This window comes from Natator depressus, chromosome 4, assembly GCF_965152275.1.
Source record: "Natator depressus isolate rNatDep1 chromosome 4, rNatDep2.hap1, whole genome shotgun sequence".
In the NCBI taxonomy this organism is placed as follows: domain Eukaryota; kingdom Metazoa; phylum Chordata; order Testudines; family Cheloniidae; genus Natator; species Natator depressus.
In genome coordinates this window covers 133,256,200-133,273,157 of record NC_134237.1, presented here as the reverse complement: position 1 = coordinate 133,273,157, position 16,958 = coordinate 133,256,200, and the positions used below count along the sequence as shown (strand labels likewise).

The 16,958-nt window shown below is 45.6% G+C and overlaps 1 protein-coding gene across 3 annotated transcripts in view; it reads right to left on the bottom strand.

Annotated features, from left to right (window-relative positions):
* The window catches only part of PTPRA (protein tyrosine phosphatase receptor type A), a 255,446-nt gene that overhangs the window by 128,454 nt on the left and 110,034 nt on the right, over window positions 1–16,958 (bottom strand). For all 3 annotated transcript variants that reach the window (XM_074951917.1, XM_074951916.1, XM_074951918.1), the window contains one exon: window positions 2,160–2,232. In XM_074951917.1, the coding sequence (XP_074808018.1) occupies window positions 2,160–2,186 (27 nt within the window). In that variant the 5' untranslated portion in view covers window positions 2,187–2,232. The remainder of the gene's footprint in view (window positions 1–2,159; window positions 2,233–16,958) is intronic.

The window sequence follows — 16,958 nt, the reverse complement described above, 5'->3', positions numbered from 1 at the left end:
AATTGGTGGGCATTTAGAGGCTGATCACCGCTCTGAAGGCAATGGAAGTCTTTCCGTGGACAACAGAGTAAGTTGTGTTGGGCCTTTAGAGAAAGGCAAAAAAAGATGAATGAGGCTGGACTTAAATAATATGTCTAGAGTGATAAAGCAATGCATAAGGGACAAGAATTAATAACTAACTACACGTTTGGGATTTGGAGGGTGTGAACTGCAAGTGGGTGTGGGAGAGGGAGGGGAGCCTTTATGTAGGGTGTTCAATGTGGGGGATAACTAGGAGTTGTAGGATGAAATTGAGCAAGGAAACATTTAGACTGAACAGGAAAAAGTTACCTAATGGTGAAATCTCTTAGGTTGTGGAACATTCAGCCAAGGAAAACTAGAGCATAAAAGGAGATACTGTAAGATAATTCTTTATTGACAGAAGGACAATGACCTAAGAGGTCTCTCCTGTGCATAACTAACATTGTTTCTATGATCGCAGTCTAATGTTTGCAACATAACATCATGACATATTGTGCTACCCATCTCAATCATTTCCTTCCAGTTATGGCCATGTGAGCTGCACATGACAAAGGGGATCAGAAGAAAGGATGCCAAAGAAGGTAGGTAATGATACAAACCATGAATGAAAGGAAGGATGGCTAACTGGAAACCTAGAGAACAAATCTGGATTTAATATTCCTGCCCACACCACATACCTACACCCAGACACATACCACCACCCATGCATGGAACATCCTGCCTACATCCAGAATATCCTACTCACAAGTAGACAACCCCCCTCCCCCCGTTAATTTCCTCTTGGACTCTTCATGGAGTAAAGTACTACTCAAGATGAATAGGGGTGTCAGTTTCTAGCCCTCTGTCTTGCACAGTGCCAAACAGTATCAGTGAATTCTAATATCACGAAAAAAGTTCTAAACTACTATATTGGGTATGGTTTTTTGACTGGCAATTCATATTTCTAATCTCACTACAGTATTTCATGTTTGCTTTTTTTTTTAGTGGATTATTTGCAGAGAACTTAATATAAACTGGTGGTCAGCAGAACACTGCTGGAGTGATGGCCAACACACACAAGGTAATTCTCGCTGTCTCTACAATAGTTCCAGTACAGCTCCACCAGATGGTTGCAACAGCAGGAGAACTAATGTAGAACAGGAAGTGCGGCTAGAACAGGCAGCGTGGACAGAGCACTACCATGAAAATCAGGAAACCTGGGTTCTCCTCCCAGCTCTACCAGCGAACCCTCTGTCCGTTTTCCCTCCTGCCCCTTGTCTTGTCTAATTCAACAATAAACTCCTCAGGGCAGGGACCGGCTTGTGTGTGTATACAAAGCCTGGGACAAATCAACTCTTTCAGTGCTACCATAATAGAAATAATGAGTAGTGTAATGGTGTTTTACTGTTATGATACCTAATTCTGCACAGATCATGGTGGTGAAAGTGCACTGTCTATATAAACATTCCATTTTTGCTACCAGTGGCAGAATGGAAACACAGGAAGCTTTCTGAAAAGTGTAAATATAGACAAGACACAAATTACTACAATGATGAGTGTCACAAAAATACCTATAAATAAATGCCAGGCCTGAGTACGTTTATATTTGCTTTTCAAATCTTTGCCCAGTACATTCATGTTTTCAGCAAAACAAGAATCCTTCTGTATCTAATTAATCAACAGTTGCAACACTTCTGTACCGACCATGGCATCTGGGGACAGACTAGCTGACCACAGCACTTCAATATGATGGAAATAGACTAATAAAATATATTCTACTTAGTGGCTCAAAATGACAAGTAAGAACCTGAATTGCAAACTCAACCTCTTATTTTCAAGAGAACAAAAATTACCGTACCGAGCTCTTCAAATAAAAGTTTTTACAATTTAAAGAGCTTCTTATTATCCTTAAGGAAGACAATAGTATTTTTTCCATTGTGTATGTTCCAGGTTATTTTTAAAATGCAAGACAATTTTTTCTCCATTTAAAGGGACATTCCTAAGAACAAGTTAGTACTTTAGCAGTGTCCCAATACCACCTTTGATTATTAGTAAATTTTAAATAAAGCAAGGACTATAATTTGCCTTCTAAATCCCAAGGCCTGCTTCAAGAAGAGGGGAAATTGGGTGATGCCAAAACAAGTGACTCTTTCCCTTACCTTAATCATCGTAAGCACATCATCCATCCGTTAAGTCCTTAGGATCCCATACAGGTTCTTCTAAGTGTGTCCCCTGCAAGCAAACAAACAAAAACAAAAAATGAAGACTTTGAATTCAACAAACTATACAATTACAAACATTTTTAGGAAAGATATGAAAGAGCAAAACACTTTCACTACATATGGTCATCCTAAGCACACTAGTCATTCTGTGAAGGAAGTAGAGGACTGGCACGAGGAAGAGGCAGTCGCCTCTCCATAGTCAGGCTTGAGACCAGCTTTTCACTCTAAGGCCTCACTTGACCTCCCTCTAAATGACACAAAGTCATTTCAGCTTCACATTTTGCATGGAAAAAGTCTATACACAAGAGACAGGGTTTCAGTTTTATTATTTTTTGGGGTGTGGAGGAGTTGAGTGTGGGAGAGAGGCAGGTACAAGAGACAGCAAACCTGAGGTGATTCTGAAAAGCCATTTCCAAGATACAGAACTCCATTTAAAAAAAAAAAAAAAAGGTTCTTGACATATTTTGAAAATTCTTCCAATACTTCTTTGCCAAGTCTGGCCTTACACTATTCTCATAACTTCTAAGAAGTGGAATACTCGAGAGATCTAAGGGGAGATTTTCAAAAAGGCATGAACTGCCTTTGAAAAACCTGCCCTTTACAACTGTGGCCAGTTCTGACAAAGTGAAAGCTATACTGGGGACATTGATCTCTGGTCCAGTATGGACCTCTTGATAGCCCATGAGGCTCTCATGGATTTTTAAATGGCTCCAAATGACTCAAGCACCTAAATTACCATTTTCTAAAAAAGCATGTAGAACTAACTTTTTTCCTTACAAAGAGAGCCACAAAAAATGTAAAGTAGTCACTAGCAAAAGAATTCCCATACTTTACAATGTTTGAAATTTCACCTTTTCTCTGCATTCCCTTTAATTTTGATTGCTAGTTTTGTTTTATAACACTGTTTTTGTAAATAGGTGTTTTTACCTGTAAGTAATTGATATGTACTCTCAACTTCGGTATTTTTTGTCTGGAAATATACTCTAAACTCAGCAGGAAAGAGATAACTCATAAGATGTTAACAAGAAACATTGTCCACCAAAACAAAAACATTGTATTTCCACACAGAGGCCGCAACCCAAACCCACATTAATAGTGAAATCAGGCGGAATGCAGGAACTCGGGCATCAAGGCCCAGTTGTATTTCATTGCCATCTGGCTTAGAATAGGATAATTTTTTATTTTCTAAATTTTCAGCGCTCTATTCTTGAAATGTCTTTAGTTTGCTATTAAAATGTATTGTAAATAGGGGTGCCGACTAATCGCAGTTAACTCGTGATTAATTTAAAAATTAATCGCCATTAATCACAGTTTTAATTGCATTGTTAAACAATAGAATACCAACTGAAATGTATTAAATATTTTGGATGTTTTTCTACATTTTCAAATATATTGATTTCAATTACAACACAGAATATCAAGTGTACACTTCTCATTATTTTTTATTACAAATATTTGCACTGTAAAAACTATCAACAAAAGAAACAGCATTTTTTAGTTCACCTCACACAAGTACTATAATGCAATCTCCATGCATAAAGGGACATAAACGGACATATCAATCTTTAGCACATCTGGCATGTAAATATCTTGCAATGCCAGCTGCAACAGTGCCATAAGAACTGACTGTTCTCACTTTCAGGTGACATTGTGAACAAGAAGTGGGCGGCATTATCTCCTGCAAATATAAACAAACTTGTATGCCTGAGCGATTGGCTGAACAAGAAATAGGACTGAGTGGACTTGCAGACTTTAAAATTTTCATTGCTTTATTTTTAAATGCCGGGTTTTTTTGTATATAATTCTACATTTGTAAGTTCAACTTTCATGATAAAGAGATTGCACTACAGTACTTGTATTAGGCGAACTGAAAAAAAAAAAAGACAGTTACCTTTTCCGTAACTGGTGTTCTTCGAGATGTGTTGCTTATGTCTATTCCACAACAGATGTGAATGCTCGCCACATGCACCAGTGCCGGAAGTTTTTCCCCTAGCAGTACCCGTTGAGGGGGGAGCGCCCCCCGCGACCCCTGGAGTGGCGCCTGCCTGGCGTGATATAAGGGGATCTGTGTGCTCCCCCCCACTCGTCAGTTCCTTCTTGCAGGACAACTCCGACAGAGGGGAAGGAGGGCGGGATGTGGAATAGATATGAGCAACACATCTCTAAGAACACCAGTTACAAAAAAGGTAACTGTCTTTTCTTCTTCGAGTGATTGCTCATGTGTATTCAACAACAGGTGATTCCAGGCTATATCTGTTGGAGGTGGGTAGGAGTTCACAAGTTCCCAGGACGGAGCACAGCCCTGCCGAACCCGGCGTCATCCCTGGTTTGGGGGACGATCGCATAGTGCGAGACAAACGTGTGAACCGTAGAACACATGGCAGCCCCACGAATCTCCTGGATGGGGAGGTGGGCCACGAAGGCAGCCAACGAGGCCTGCACCTGAGTCGAGTGTGCCCTCACAATGGACACCCGCCAGCTCATAACAGGAACAGATGCACAAAGTGATCCGACTGGAAAGCCGCTGAGTGGGAATCGGCTGGCTCCTCATGCGCTCAGCCGAGGCAATGAACAGTTACGAGGACTTTCTGAACAGCTTGGTCCACTCGAGATAGAAAGCCAGAGCCCGCTGCACATCAAGCGTGTGGAGACGGCGCCCCTCATTGGACGCGTGAGGCTTGGGGCAGAGACGGTGGCTCAGAGGTCAGGGCCCCGAGCTCTGAGACTCGCCTGGCCGACGTGATTGCAACCAGGAAGACCACCTTCCATGAGAGGTGACACCAGGAGCACGTGGCCAGTGGTTCCAACGGGAGCCCTGTTAAAAGCACCAACACCATGTTTACGTCCGACTGCGGGACCAAGGGGTCTAGAATATGGAAAGAGATGGTCCAAACCCTTAAGGAACCGGCTACTCATAGCATGGGAAAATACCGTGTGCCCTTGCACCGGCCGATAGAAGGTGCACCTTGACTTACGAGGGGACAGGCCCTGGCCCTCAGGTGAAGGAAGTGATCAAGGATAAACTGGATTGGGGCGGCCACAGAGGAGACACCCTGGTCCGCCGCCCACCTAGAAAACCGGGACGACTTCGCCAAATAAGCGCGGCAAGTGGGGGGACGTCTACTTTCGAGGAGGACACGCTAAACCTATTCTGAGCACGTCCTTTCTTCTCCACCTAACCACTGAGCAGCCACGCCGTGAGGTGAAGAGCCGCTAGGTTGCGATGGAGGAGTCGGCGCTGGTCCTGAGAGAGCAGGTCCAAGCAGAGTGGCAACGGCCACAGTGGAGCTACTGCCAGGCCCGTGAGGGTCCCGTACCAATGCTGCCTGGGCCACGCCAGGGCAATAAGGAGGACCTGGGCCTTGTCCATCTTTTTCTTCTCCAGGACCCTGCTGATTAGAGGGAAAGGGAAGAAAGCGTAGAGAAGTTGGCCCGACCAGGACAGGAGACAACACCCCTCCCCCGACCGCCCCTGGAGCAGAACCAGGGGCATCGCCGGTTCTGCCAAATCGCGAATAAGTCCACCTGGGGAGTTCCCCACCTTCGGAAGAGCCGGTGGGCCACTTCCGGGTGGAGGGACCACTCGTGTTGCGAGGAAAAGTCCCTGCTCAAGCGATCCGCCCTCTCATTCCGGGCGCCCGGTAGGTGGAAGGCCTTCAAGTGGATGCCATGGGCTACACAGAAGTCCCACAGCCGGAGGGCTTCGTGGCAGAGGATCGGGCCCCGCCTTACCTGTTGATATAGAACATTGAGGCCATGTTGCCCGGAAGGACCCTGACTATCTTGTGCTCCAGGTGCGAGCAGAAGGCCATGCACGCCAGCTGCACAGCCCTGAGCTCCTTGACGTTTATACGTAGGATCAGGTTTTGAGCCGACTACAGGCCTTGGGTATGAAAGTTCCCCACATGGGCCCCCCAACCGAGGTCCGACGCATTGGACACCGGCTCCAACAACGGGGCCCTGTCCCTTAACAGGGACACCTTGGAGCATGTTGTTTGGGGCAGACCACCACCGTAGGGAGGCGATCACAGAGTCCTGCATGGGGAGGACCTTGTCCATCCTGTCTGTGGCCTGGGACAACTTCAAGGCCAACCAGAGCTGGAAGGGCCTCATCCTGAGTCTGGCGTGACGGACCATGTATGTGCATGCCGACATGTGATCCAAGAGTTGCAGGCAAACCCTGGCTGTTGTCACCGGGAACCTTGTGACCGAGCCGATGAGATCTGTCAGGGTCTCAAATCTGTCTGGCAGGAGAGAGGCCCTGGCCGACACCGCGTCCAGGAGTGCCCCGATAAACTCTATGCATTGGACCGGGACTAACGTGGACTTGGTGTTGTTTACCAACAGACCCAAGGCGGTGCACATGGACAGGAGGAGCGGACCCACGACAGCAAGAGACCGGCAATTGACACCCAGGGCTGCGATGTCTTGGCGGAGACTTGGAGCAGGAGTCTGAGCGGAAACAGCATTGACGACTGTTCCGTGACTGACTGGACGAGGACTGTTGGCGATGCCTGCCACAGTCCCGTCGATATTCGCTCCTGGAGGACGAGCAGTGCTGAGAGTCCCGGCCGGATGGAACCCAGACAGTCTGGTCGGCATCAAGGGTGATCCACATGGACTCTGCCCAGTGAACAGCGTCGGGAACGTACCCTCGAAAGAGACCAGTACCAGGCTGGAGGCGACTGCGGAGATCCCAGGGGCAGCTTACCTCTGGAGCGTGGGGCCAACATCGGTGACGCTCCGGGCACCGGCACAGACATAACATCCCAGGCCGCCTGGAGGGCTCCGGGTGTGGAAGGCATCCGGATATCTGGAGAGGTCTGTTCCAAAGGGGCTGGGCTACTCCGGTCAACTCTGGGGCCCAGCGGGGATCGAGGACTGACCGACATGGGCCTAGCCGCTGTCCCAGACTTCCCTCGGTGCCGCTGTGAAGAGGGAGTCTTTCTGGCCCTGTGAATGGGGAGCGGTGTCAATTGGTCGATGGCACCAAAGGGTCGCCACATACCGATGCCGCGGTGCCAGGTACCGGTTGGGAGCGGCGTGCCGGAGTGGTGGTCAGTGCCGACTCCATCAGGATGGCCCAGAGCCTAATGTCCCTTTCTCTTTTGGTCCAAAGCTTAAACAACTTGCAAATCTTGCACCTTTCGCTGATATGGGTTTCTCCCAAACAGCGCAAACAATCTGTGTGCGGGTCACTTCTTAGCACAGAACGCCTACAAGATCCGCACGACTTAAACCCCAGGGTGCGGGGCATGCCCTGTCCCGGGATCACTGACTAAACTAACTAACTAACTAAACAGCTAACTAACTACAGGTACTAACGAACAGTTCTGGTGACTAGCTACAGCAAAGCTGGAGCAGAGCAGTTCCGACGCACCTTCACTGGTGGCAAGAAGGAACTGAGGGTGGGGGGGAGCACGCAGCTCCCCTTATACCGCACCAGGCAGGCACCACTCTAGGGGTTGCAGGGGGCGCTCCCCCCCCCCCACGGGTACTGCTAGGGGAAAAACTTCCGGCACCAGTGCACGTGGTGAGCATGCACACCAATTGTGGAATACACATAAGCAATCACTCGAAGAAGAAGATTATTTCTTTTGTTTTTTTACAGTGAAAATATTTGTAATAAAAAATCAATATAAAGTGAGCACTGTACATTTCGTATTCTGTGTTATAACTGAAATCAACATACTTGATAATGTAGACAAGATCCAAAAATATTTAAATACATGATATTTATTATTAACATTGCGATTTATCGTGTGATGAATCACAATGTTTTTAATCGCTTGACAGCCCTAATTGTAAATATTACTCAAATAATAAATAATTGATTTAGCAAAAGTCTACACATTGGAGGCACTTGGATTTTAGTGGATTCTGTTTTTGTTTCCCCTTCCTTGCAAGAGCAAGAAGTTCTGGAAGAGCTGTGTAGGGGCCTTAAATTCATTCTTCATATGGAGTGTGTCAGCATTTCTTAGATAGTTCTTAAACTAGGCTCAGAGAGAGGTACTGTTTGAAGTCCTTATGTGCGTTCAGCACTTAACACAATGGAGCCCTGACCTTGTCTCTCAACACTACCTGAATATACACAAAGTCACACACACACACACACACACACACAAAGTCTGAACAAGTCAAAATAGAATAAAGGCATCCCCACTTCTGGCCTGGGCTTTAGCCACAGGAACATGCTTACTTTCCTTTTAATAAACTTCAACCATTGCTTAACCTTAGATTCAGCTACTATTTGGCCATACAGGGCTCTAGACACTGTATAGCACTGATAGAGTGAATAGTATTCCTTGGGTTAGAGCCATATAGGACCACCTCAGAGTTAATCTCTGTTTACACACAGCTAAGTTTCTATTAAAGGTCTACGTAGGCAGGATCACATGTTCCGCTCCGTGCCCCACTGGGTTCTTCTGATTGATGGAAGATTGCTTGAAACAGATAGGAACAGTGTTTAACTCTAGGATCCATCACCAAAGCATTTTTACCTCGTCCAATTACATCTAGGTATTTGTGGAAACTGTTCCATATACTGGTTTTTATTTTCATGTCTGTCCTAAAATCCAGAGGGCCACAGAAGCCAAAAAACAAAATACATCTGTCACCTAAAGTTTTGATGACCACATCTCACCAGTAGGGGTCTACCAGTTTCACAGCCATGACGAATGTGTCACGGACTGTGAAATCAGCCCTTCCCCATTAATTCTGATCTCCCCTGCTGCTGGGAGCCCAGGCTCCTAACTGTTAGTCCAGACAGCTGGGAAGGGACAGGAGTTGTCCTTCCCCTGCATGGCAGCTCTTGGTGCGGAGATCAGACCCACCTCCAGAGGCAGTGCAGAAATGAGGGTGATACACCCCCACTTTTACGATGCAGCAGCCTGGAAGCTGGGCTCTGTGCTTCCATCCCCCTTCCCCCATGGCTTTTGCTCCCCCAGCCCCTCTGGGCTGGGGGCTTCTGCTCCCAGTGGCTGCAGCTGGGGCAACCCGGGCTCTGGGTTTCTGCGCCCCCCACCTCAGGACTCTGGCCACGGCTCTTGGCACAGAGCTTAGGGGCTTCCTCCCCCGGCGGCTCCTGGGACTGGGGGCTTTTGCTCCCGCCAGCTGCAGCCAGGGCAGCCCAGACTCAAGGCCTATCCCCCGCTCCAGCCAGGGCTTGCAGGCAGCCCAGGCTTTGGGCTTCTGTTCTCCGCTGCTCCAGCCAGGTTAGCCTGGGAGCCAGACTTCTGCCCCCCCACTCCTCCCTTCTCCATGGCTCCTGCTGAGGCTCCGGGCTTCCTCCCTCAGCAACTCCGGCCCGGGTTTGGGGCTTCTGCTCCTGCCAGCTGCAGCCAGGGCAGCCCGGGCTTCCGCACTGCCACCCCCCAGGCCGAGGCAACCCAGGCTCCGGGCTTCCATCCCCCAGGGCTTCTTCTGGGACTGGGGCACCCAGCCTTAATCTTTAACTGACCTGGCTAGCAGCATGGGGCAGATCCTACCCACCTCTAGGAACCTCCACTAACTACAGGAAGCTCAGAGGCTGCTGCCTAGGCAGCACAGAAGTGAGGGTCGCAATCTTGGATACCCCCCCACAACTTTGCAACCCCCACCCCATGATCCCATTTTGGGTCAGGACCCCCATGGTTACAACACTGAAATTTCAAATGTAAACTTCTGAAATCATGAAATTGACCAATTTAGAAAGCCTCTGGCCATTAAATTGACCAGAACGGACCATGAATTTGGTAGGGCCCTTCTCATTGGTATTGCTACACATGCAGAAGTCAAACAAAAAAACCCTAGATCCAAACCCCTCTGAACACTAGATTAGATTTAATTCTGCAGTTCAGATCTCTAACAGAAGCTAGTTGAAATTTGCAGACTTTTTTTTAAATAAAAGATTTTGATATTTCACACACCAAACAAACCCCACCCTCCATTTTTCAACCACTATTCCTCTCTTTAGTAGCTCCCTCTCTCTCAATACAGAAGGATCACCAGCACAAAAACCTCTTTTACAATCATGCCAACAAGCTTATGAGAAAAGTATCCAGATCCCTAGAGAAACTGTGGCACAAGGAAGAACTGTGACAGGAAGAGAGTTTAAGGGCCTGATTCAAAACCCATTGAGCCAATGGAAAGATTTCCATGGACTTCAATGGCCACTGGATTGGGCCCCAAGTTCAGATAGTTGTTGAAGTCACATGAACCACCAGTGGCAGAACTGAGACTAGAACTCAGTAGTCTGACTCCTAATCCTCTGTTCTAGTCCTTGGACTCAATGCCCTCCCTACTTCCTTTTGACAGGTGTTAAATACTGGATTGTGTAGACATGTCCCAAGATATCAACGTAAATGTATATTTAACATATGCTAACACTGCTATATACACCAAGAAGTTCATACATCCAGACCTGTCCTTGGAGTTTAAATTCATATGGCCTGTGCATACAAAAAAAAATGTGTTTGCAACTGAAGTTTATACAGCAGTATTGAAAGGGATAGGAATGTATGTTCTACATTCAATTTAGTAAGCACCAGCCAATTGTACAAGTATTTTCACTAGGCTGCCTTGCTAGGATCGGACTGACACAGTGTGCCTACAATGTAATCCGATTGCCAGATAATCTTACAAAAATGCAATATCCTGAGGATATGAATATAATGCAATCTTGCCATGGAGCAGTCAGCTGACTTTGATAAGCCATGTTGTATTGAGGTCACTGCGCTGCAGACGTGATCTAATTAGGCTATCCTTGTTATTTGTATATTTGGATGGCAGCATTCTTAAGTGAGTGAATTTGTATACTGTTGGGGGGCACACAAGACACCAAGAGAGGGGCCTAAGCCTTCTGTTGTTGTAAACCTGGTCAGCTCTATCTGCACTTGCAATGTTGGGAGTGCTAGCACAGACGAGGCTCAAGTGTTTGGACCCTCTAGACATCACAGTAGTAGAGAGCTGCCCAGAGGGCTCAGGAGGATAAAAAAGTTGTTTATATGGAGACACACTGTGCTATAGACGTTGATCATTTGTAAAATGAGGAAGATAATTTTCATCCAAAAACCATACATGAATGCAAGGTACACTTTACAAACAAGGGCACTATTATCCCCATTTTACGGATAGAAAAGGTGAGAGATATTAAGGCTAGGATTTTCAAAAAAGAGCCTAAAGGTGTGAGGCTTCCAATGTCCACTGAATTTCAATGGAAGTCATGCTCAACTTCAGTAGGCACCTTCCGAAAAAATCACAGCCAAAGACACTAAGACAAACCTAAGCCTAAGCCAAGATCTCAGGACCAGTCAGCATCACAACCAAAGTAGGACTCGGGAGTTCAGACTACCAGTCCCATGCACCAAGCCATACTGCTTTAGTCATGACCTACCTCACTGGGATGTAGTGAGACTTTCACGCATGCTGTAAGTCTCCAAGATTCATGGATCAAAAGGTGTTGTGTGCAAGGGCAGTTTTGTAACTGAGTTAGGGCAGCTACCATCAAGTTCCCAAGAATGCATAGAGAGATTTCTCCCCTGCAATACCTGCACTTTGAAAGATTGGAGCGAGAAGGGAAAACAAAAAAAACAAAAAAATCTATCCCATGTGTTAATCCATTTTTCAGAAAGATAAGAGGCAAAAAAAAGTGTAATGGTAAAAAGTCACAGTACAGTGTTATATAGGGCTGGCCTTAAGTACAAGCAACAGCTTGGGATCCTGTGTACTCCAGAGATCATGGGCAGTGGCCCCATCTCCTCTACCCAACAGCAAGACCAGAGGGCAATGTGTTGGGTGGGAACTCACCCCTCAGCCCCCCTTTTTTCTGGCAATGGAGGTATCACTCCTTCCAAACCCACCACCACAGAGTTTAGGGCCCAAAGATTAGAATTTAAGAGACAGTCTTATATTCATACAGGCCAAGAAAACTATTGTCTAGTTGTTTGTGTTTAGGGCTGGGGGTCAAACTCCTGATTTCTAGTCCTTATCATTTGTATTATATTAGCATCTAGAGGCTCCAATTGAGATCAGGGTCCCATTGTACTGGGCACTGTATGACACATAAGAGACAGTCCCTGCTCCAAAGAGCTTACAAGTCTGTAAGTAAATAACACAAAGGGAGGGAGCAGAAATGAAATCACTCACCCAAGGTAACAACAGGTCAGTGGCAGAGCTGGGAACAGGTCTCCAGACTCCCAGCCCAATGCCCAGCCACTAGACCATACTGCTTCTGGTTCTGAAACAATCTCATTGTGTGATCACAACCCTTCTGTATGTTTGTTAATATGTACCTAGGTCCCAGAGGCGCCAATGAGAGGATTCACATTTGGAAAGTGCTTTGATGAGACTTTAAAAATACATATTCGCCATTATTGTTGTAATGCTTAATACAGCTGAGTCTTGATGCACCTCCAATATAACAAACTGCAGTAGACAGTTAGTGGTGTTGCACTGAAAAGCTATTTTTATTTCATCCAGGGATGAATTAGGTGACCTACAGCTATAGGTCTGTCCCTCTCTCCTATTAAAATAATTCTAAAACAGGTATTAGTTGGCTAAATGGGACCAAATCCCACCTCCTGTGTAATCCACCTGAAAGCCAAAAGCATCAGGGCAAATTAAAGCTGCCTTTAATCCTTACAAATCTCAGTATATTTTATCCTTCATTGCTCCTGCCCCCAGTTGTTATTCCTGATGGACGGACACCTGTTCATGCTGCTGGTATTTCAGTGTCTTCCATCAGGAAAGACGGATGAAAGTGACATGAAGGGTAACGTGCTCGTGACATAAGAAACTTATCTCTTGGGGCGTGTCATAAATAAAGGGAAGGGTAAAAACCCTTATGTATGCAGTAACATAGATTATCTTCTAGATTATCTTCTGTTTTAGCTTGTGAATTTTCCCTATGCTAAGAGGAGTTTTATTCCTGTTTTTTGTAACTTTGAAGCTAGGCCTAGAGGGGAATCCTCTAGGTTTTAAATCTTTTTATTTACTCTGTAAAGTTACCTTCCATACTGATTTTGCAGGTGTAATTCTTTATTTTAAAAAAAAGTAATTCTTCATTTAAGAATCTGATTGATTTTCAGTGTCCTAAAAACCCAGGGGTTTGGTCAGTGCTCACTTTGTAACCAATTGGTTAGTATATTATTCTCAAGCCTCCCCAGGAAAGGGGATGAAGGGGTTTAGGGGAATATTTTGGGGGAAACAGGGACTCCAAGTGGCCCTTTTTCCTAGATTTTTGTCGAAATCACTTGGTGGTGGCAGCAATACTGTCCAAGGACAAGGAAAGGATTTGTGCCTTGGGGAAGTTTTAACATAAGCTGGTAGAAATACACTTAGGGGGTCTTTCATGCGGGTCCCAACATCTGTACCCCAGAGATCAGAGTGGGGAGGGAACCCTGACAGGGCATGATTTCCTGTAGACAGCAGCAGCATAGATTTCCACTCCTGTTTTCCCATCAGCTAGTGACTAGTTCAGATTACTTGTTGCTGCCACAATACCACTGAATAGGTTGAATAAATTCAGCATTAAACTATATCCATGTGTATCAACATGCATAAACTAGGTCCACTTGTACATAAATTAGGCAGAGTTATTATGCTAATTTAAACAGCATGACTGTACCACGTCTATGTTTGCAGTCTGCTATGATCCTCCGGGACAGCACTGTAAGCAAGTTGTTACATCTGAATAGGACGACTTTCTGCTGGCAATCTGCCACAGTTCTCACAGGTAAGCATTGCAAATGAGCCATTACATATTCCCCCAAAGCAAACTATTAATAGAGAAGAATGGGTAAGGGGACTATTTAGAATTACTGTCACTCCACATTAACTCTGTTGGAAATTAATCTCCTCCTCCTATCTTTCTCCTGATCAGTAATAAATCTAAAAAACTCCTCTCCTAAATCCCCAACCATAAATCCTATAAAACATGCAGAATCATCCAGGTCAGGCCATTATCCTGTATGACCCTTTGTACCTCCCTTTTTCTTCTAGGAGCTAGCGAACAGGAGCAGCAAACAGGGGAGCTCTGTGAGGGAGTTTTGAGGGGGAGTGCAGGAGGCAGATATACCTAACACACTAAACTTAGACCAATAATCTCCCCTCCCTCCCCCCAAACCCTGCAAGAGTAAAAAATAACGGTACGGAGGGTGATTTAAATGACAGGTTACATACCACAGCTAGTAGTTCTGCAATTTCATGTTAGAGTTCCTTCAGAAATATCATCTGATCTTGGTGATTTATTACTGTTTAACTTATCACTTTGTTCCAAAACTTCCTCTACTTACACCTCAATCTGGAACAGTTCCTCAGATCTGTCACCTAAAAAACTATGGCTCAGGTGTGGGGATCTCCACATTCAAAGAATTAGGGCTTGTCTACACAGGCAATTTACTGCGCTACAACTTTCTCGCTCAGCGATGTGAAAAAACACCAAGTGCAGCAAGTTTCAGTGCTGTAAAGTGCCAGTGTAAACAGTGCCCCAGCGCTGGGAGCTACGCCCCTCATGGAGATGGGTTTTTTACAGCACCGGGAGAGCTCTCTCCCAGTGCTGCACCGTGACCACACAAGCCACGTTAAAGTACTGCTGCGGCAGCGCTTTAGCATTGCCAGTGTAGACTAGCCCTTAGTCTATTTAATCATGAATGCTATGGAGAAAGTGAATGGGGAAGTGTTATTTATTCCTTCACATAACACAAGAACCAGTGGTCACCCACTGAAATTAATAAACAGCAGGTTTAACACAGACATAAGGAAGTACTTTTTCACACAAAGCATAGTCAACCTGTGGAACTTGTTCCCATGGGTTGTCGTGAAGGATAAAAGTATAACTGGGTTAAAAAAAAGAGAGAGAGATACGCTCACGGAGGATGGGTCCATCAATGGCTATTAGCCAAGCTGGTCAGCGATGCAACCCCATCTGTGGGTGTCCTAAAACCTCCAACTGCCAAAAGATGGGACTGGACAACAGGAAGGATCACTAGAAACTGCCCTGTTCTGTTCATTCCCTCTGAAGCATCTGGCACTGGCCACTGTCAGACAGGATATGGGCTAGATGGAGCCTTAGTCAGACCAAGAATGGCCATTCTTATAGTCTTTCTTATAGGCCACAATCCCGCAAACACTTATGCATGTGAAAAACTGTGTATGAGAGGTCCAACTAACTTCCTGTAGCGCTCTGCTCTTTCCTATGTGAGCCCTTATGTGAGTGAAAACATCCCATCAAAATCCATTAAGCTACTCACACCTTTACCCCTTCAAATTATTTAATTGTTTGTATCATGGCAGTGTCTAGAGGCCCCACCTGTCTGGGTGTGGTGTTGTGCCACAGTTCCTCCTCTTCAAGGGTCACCTCAATAAAGACTCAAACAACTCTGAATTTTACAACAAAGTGGCCTCTCCTGGAGTTTCATTTATTATGAAACAACCCCTTGCACTTGTACTTGGGCTTCTCCTGTCCTTTCAGACCTGTTACAGAGTCAATAGTCCTAAATGACACCCTGCAAAAGGGTCTGGAAAACACTATATTGGGGCTTCACCTCACATCCCTAAGCCTGGACCCCTGCTAATCTTGTTCCTGCCCCAGTTCACCACGATCCCTTTGGCTCTCCCAAAGCTCACACCAGACCTTTGGCCACTGCTCTCTCTCCAGGCAACTAGCCTGCTATTCTCAGTGGAAAGCCCAAGTCTCTCCTAGTCCCTGACCCCTCTCTCAGAATAAACCTAGAACACGGCTCTGTATAGTTTCCCCACACTTCATCACAAGAATATCTTTGCATTAAATGCAACCAGATGTGGCCCTTCTACTGGCCTGAAGACTGAGTCTGTCCATCCCATTTTTCAGACTTGTCCAAAGTCATGGGTCCACCAACCTCACAACAAAGTCCATGGCCACAAATTTGGTAAACTCCTCTTTCCTAGGTCTCATCTATTCTTAAAAGTTGGTTCAGATTAAGGCAGGATGTGAATTTAAAGCACAACACTATATATATTTTATATACAAGCCCTTATACACATTTGGGCCTGATCTTGCAAGCTCCAATGCACAAAGTTCCCATCATTACTCGGTCTTCAAATACAGATTACTACCAAGAAATCCTGCCAGTTTCTGCAGCAAGAATTTTAGGCTGTTATTTTCATGTTTTGTTTTGGGTTGTTTTTTTTTAAAAGTCTCTCTCTCCTCAGAGCTGATACGAAAGCACATTCACAGAACCCAAATTACAAGAGCCCTAATCTCAAAGTCTGATATCAACAGCCTTTCCTCAGGCAGTTTCAGGCAATATAATTTGCATGATTTAGTCAATTGATGGTTTCAGCTTTCTCAGAAGCCTCTAATTTCCTGTACAGTCTCCTTTGTACAGAGACTGCAAATCTGGGGCAGGAAAGTCAAGCAGCTCTTCAGGAAGCAGAGTCAAGAAACACAAACTCCAGCCAGGGATTTCTAAAAATGGCTATAGCTTCTGACAGCAATAGGATATTCTTCATTCCTGTGCACAGAGGTTCTACATGGATCTTAAGCTTAAAAATATAAATATGACATTGTTGTGCCTGGATATTGTGCCTTTCACCTCTAGGTCACCAATTTAAGTCTACAGCATGTCAGTACTGATCAAAAACCATCACTTCTTGAGGGCTATTCGTTGGCCTGTATGAAGTAACAGGACTGTTCAGCTCCAGTTCCTAGGGGACAGATACCACGTAAGAATGGCCATACTGGGTCAGACCAAAAGTCCATCTAGCCCAGTATCCTGT